This window comes from Sinocyclocheilus anshuiensis, unplaced genomic scaffold, assembly GCF_001515605.1.
Source record: "Sinocyclocheilus anshuiensis isolate Anshui unplaced genomic scaffold, SAMN03320099.WGS_v1.1 scaffold145, whole genome shotgun sequence".
Classification (NCBI taxonomy): Eukaryota; Metazoa; Chordata; class Actinopteri; order Cypriniformes; family Cyprinidae; genus Sinocyclocheilus; species Sinocyclocheilus anshuiensis.
Window position 1 is genome coordinate 2881509 of NW_015537973.1, and position 2930 is coordinate 2884438.

The following is a 2930-nucleotide window of genomic DNA, read 5'->3' on the forward strand; positions in this document are numbered from 1 at the left end:
TTAAATTTATAATGTGAAAAAGTGACAAAGCTTTCAAATCGGTGGTTCTGAATAAAAATATATTTGCACAAAGCAAGTGTTGCCCTTATATTTACATACAGGTGAGGGCCCCCATGCACAGAAGACTACATATTATAGACAGGTAACAGTGACAATTAACACAAACTTGTCATTTCTCTTGTGATTTTGTGATAGGTGTTTTCTTTTCTTTGGACGCAGGAGACATCAGTTTCCAGCAGGATATAAGTTAGTGCACCTTTCAGAATCATTATAACTGTCATTGGACCACTTGTCAATATAGCCTACGTCAGACAATGCCTGTCATTTGCGATGTCATTAAATTCATTGAATGAGCAAAAGATGATATAGGATAGTTCACTGAATTTGAGAAGCCCATGATTGGTGGCGAAACTTGAGACACGTTAAAACTGAGAGTCGACATGGGTGTCGTTTTATCGTGGTACAAGATGGGCACCCGTACAATCCGTTGGGAGCTGTGGTTAAAATTAACAGCCTCTAAATCCGCGGCCATTTGTCTTTTCCATTTGTTTCTGCGGTTCTGGAACCAGATTTTCACCTGTGTCTCGGTCAGGTGCAGGGAGGCCGCGAGGCCGGCGCGCTCAGAGCTGCTGAGGTATCTCTTCATGTCGAAAGTGGATTCTAGCTGGAAGACTTGGCTTCTACTGAACACAGTTCGTGTCTTTTTCTTCCTGGCCGAGCCTGGCTCCGAAGTGTCGGGACCAGAGCGCTCGTCGAAAAGCTGTCGAGCGTCCTCACCCTCATCAACCACACACTCGCTCGTTTTTCGGTCCACTGCTCCATCAAGAAGCTCAGAAGCCACGGGGCTGTTCCTGTCGCTGCGGCAGTGTTCACTGGAATGGCGGGTTTCTCCTTTTGGACCTAATAAAGTAACGAATGTGTAAGTGTTTGAGAAAGACATGTTTATTATAATTGATCAGACGTTTCAGATCAGATGTTTGCCAAAGTGATATCAAAAATCTGCTCTAAATCTGGCACGTTCCCATATATGGAATATTGGTGTGTCTTCGCAGCCAACTCTCTCCCTGTGGCTTTCATAGCTTTACAGAGAATCAGACAAGCCAGTTGCACTCTTAAGCCTTTGACGAGTTTGGGAAGTTTTCATTGCGTCTCGGCTGCTCCGCACTTTCGAGTTGCTTTTGTTGGCCTAATAAAGTAACGAATGTGTAAGTGTTTGAGAAAGACATGTTTATTATAATTGATCAGACGTTTCAGATCAGATGTTTGCCAAAGTGATATAAAAAATCTGCTCTAAATCTGGCACGTTCCCATATATGGAATATTGGTGTGTCTTCGCAGCCAATTCTCTCCCTGTGGCTTTCATAGCTTTACAGAGAATCAGACAAGCCAGTTGCACTCTTAAGCCTTTGACGAGTTTGGGAAGTTTTCATTGCGTCTCGGCTGCTCCGCACTTTCGAGTTGCTTTTGTTGGGTTTACCTAATGAGGCTTAAAACTAATGTGAACCTCCCAGTAGCATAATTGATGCTGCATAGGCCTACCAACACGGAAAATAATTATTCAGTTGGGAACTAATAATGCGCAAGTCATCCTATTCCATCAAGAAGAATCACAATCCATTGGAGCTTATATTCTCATTTAAATTAAATAGGCTATTTAATGTAGGCCTAGATATCAGTTCAGACTAGCCTAAATATCTCTATGTTATTTTCATTTACGATTTTTAACATAATTATGAGTTTTATACAATGTCTGTGTACCCCGCAACTTACTCTCTGAGGTTTCCCGTTTATACCACTCCAGAGGTGATTGTGTGCTCCGACACATGTCTGTCTTGAAGCCTGTGCTGGATGCTTGACTGCACATTTCCTTGCGATGCGCTTTAGTGCCGCCCTTAAGAACCATCTCTCGCTCCATGCCATCGTTATCCTTTAAAGGACGGACGGACTTTTCTGTCCTACAAGAGCCAAGTAAATTCTCGATAAAAAACGACGAGCCCCTGGATGTGGTGGAAGTATGTTGTTGTTGGCTTTTGTCATGCATTTCTCGTACAAATATACCAGTCACAGCAATAGCCGGGTGATTCGCAAATAGGCTACTTCTAAGCAAAATGTAACGAATCCTTCCTCTCCGGATATCCCAGCTCAACCATCGCTTCAGCAGGATGAAATCCTTCGTGCGTCCACGGCTCCGTCCAGAGAGAATCGGGGCTGTAGTAAAGAAAAATCCAAGTCAAGTGAAATGCTTAACGAGCGGAGGGCATTCTGCTATCGGACGAGCACAATATCAAACGGGATTACTCGTGAAAGGGTATTTACCGACTTCGCTTTTGATCGTGCCTTAGGGTCGGTGGAACCCCTGTCACAGAGGGCTTTATTTGGGTCAATTATGGAGCAAATCAAAATACAGATAGTGGTTCAGCGCATCGCGTCAGCTGGGGATCTCGTAGAATCGGATGCTGCTCCGTCTATTGGTCGGATCGGTCGCTACATCACAACGACGTTACAGCAAACGCCACTGTTTGGCAATGAGACAGCCTTCATCGGGACATCCCAGGATATATTGTGTTTGCATAATGCATTTAAATATGTCAAATAATATGTTAAGCCACAGTTAAAATATTCGGGATTTTTGGAGCTCCTCTGTAAAACACTGAACTTTGTAGATCAAGCTTATTAGATTTATTTACTGACCCATGAAATTCAATTTAAAATATGTTTTTCGAGCGTTAACAGTAGGCTAAATTGCAATAAATAGCCTATGTTCCTGGCCCTGACAGCATAATTGGATAAAAAGCCTACATTGATGCGTTTGGTTTTGTTTAAATCGGAGATTTGAGAGCATAGCCTATGGCATTTTCAAGCATTTGTAGTCATAGAAAGTAGAAAAACAGAACAGTTTGAAATAATGTAGATGGGGGGGGGGGGGGGGG

General features: G+C 43.0%; 1 protein-coding gene across 1 annotated transcript; it reads right to left on the reverse strand.

Moving 5' to 3' along the window:
* LOC107671606 (homeobox protein HMX1-like) lies at positions 1–2448 on the reverse strand. The gene is made up of 2 exons (XM_016464518.1): positions 1771–2448; positions 1–900 (listed from the first exon to the last, which is right to left on the reverse strand). The coding sequence occupies exons 1-2, from the start codon at positions 2039–2041 to the stop codon at positions 308–310; spliced, it is 864 nt and encodes a 287-aa protein (XP_016320004.1). The 5' UTR covers positions 2042–2448; the 3' UTR covers positions 1–307.
* Between the last annotated feature and the right edge of the window lie 482 nt (positions 2449–2930).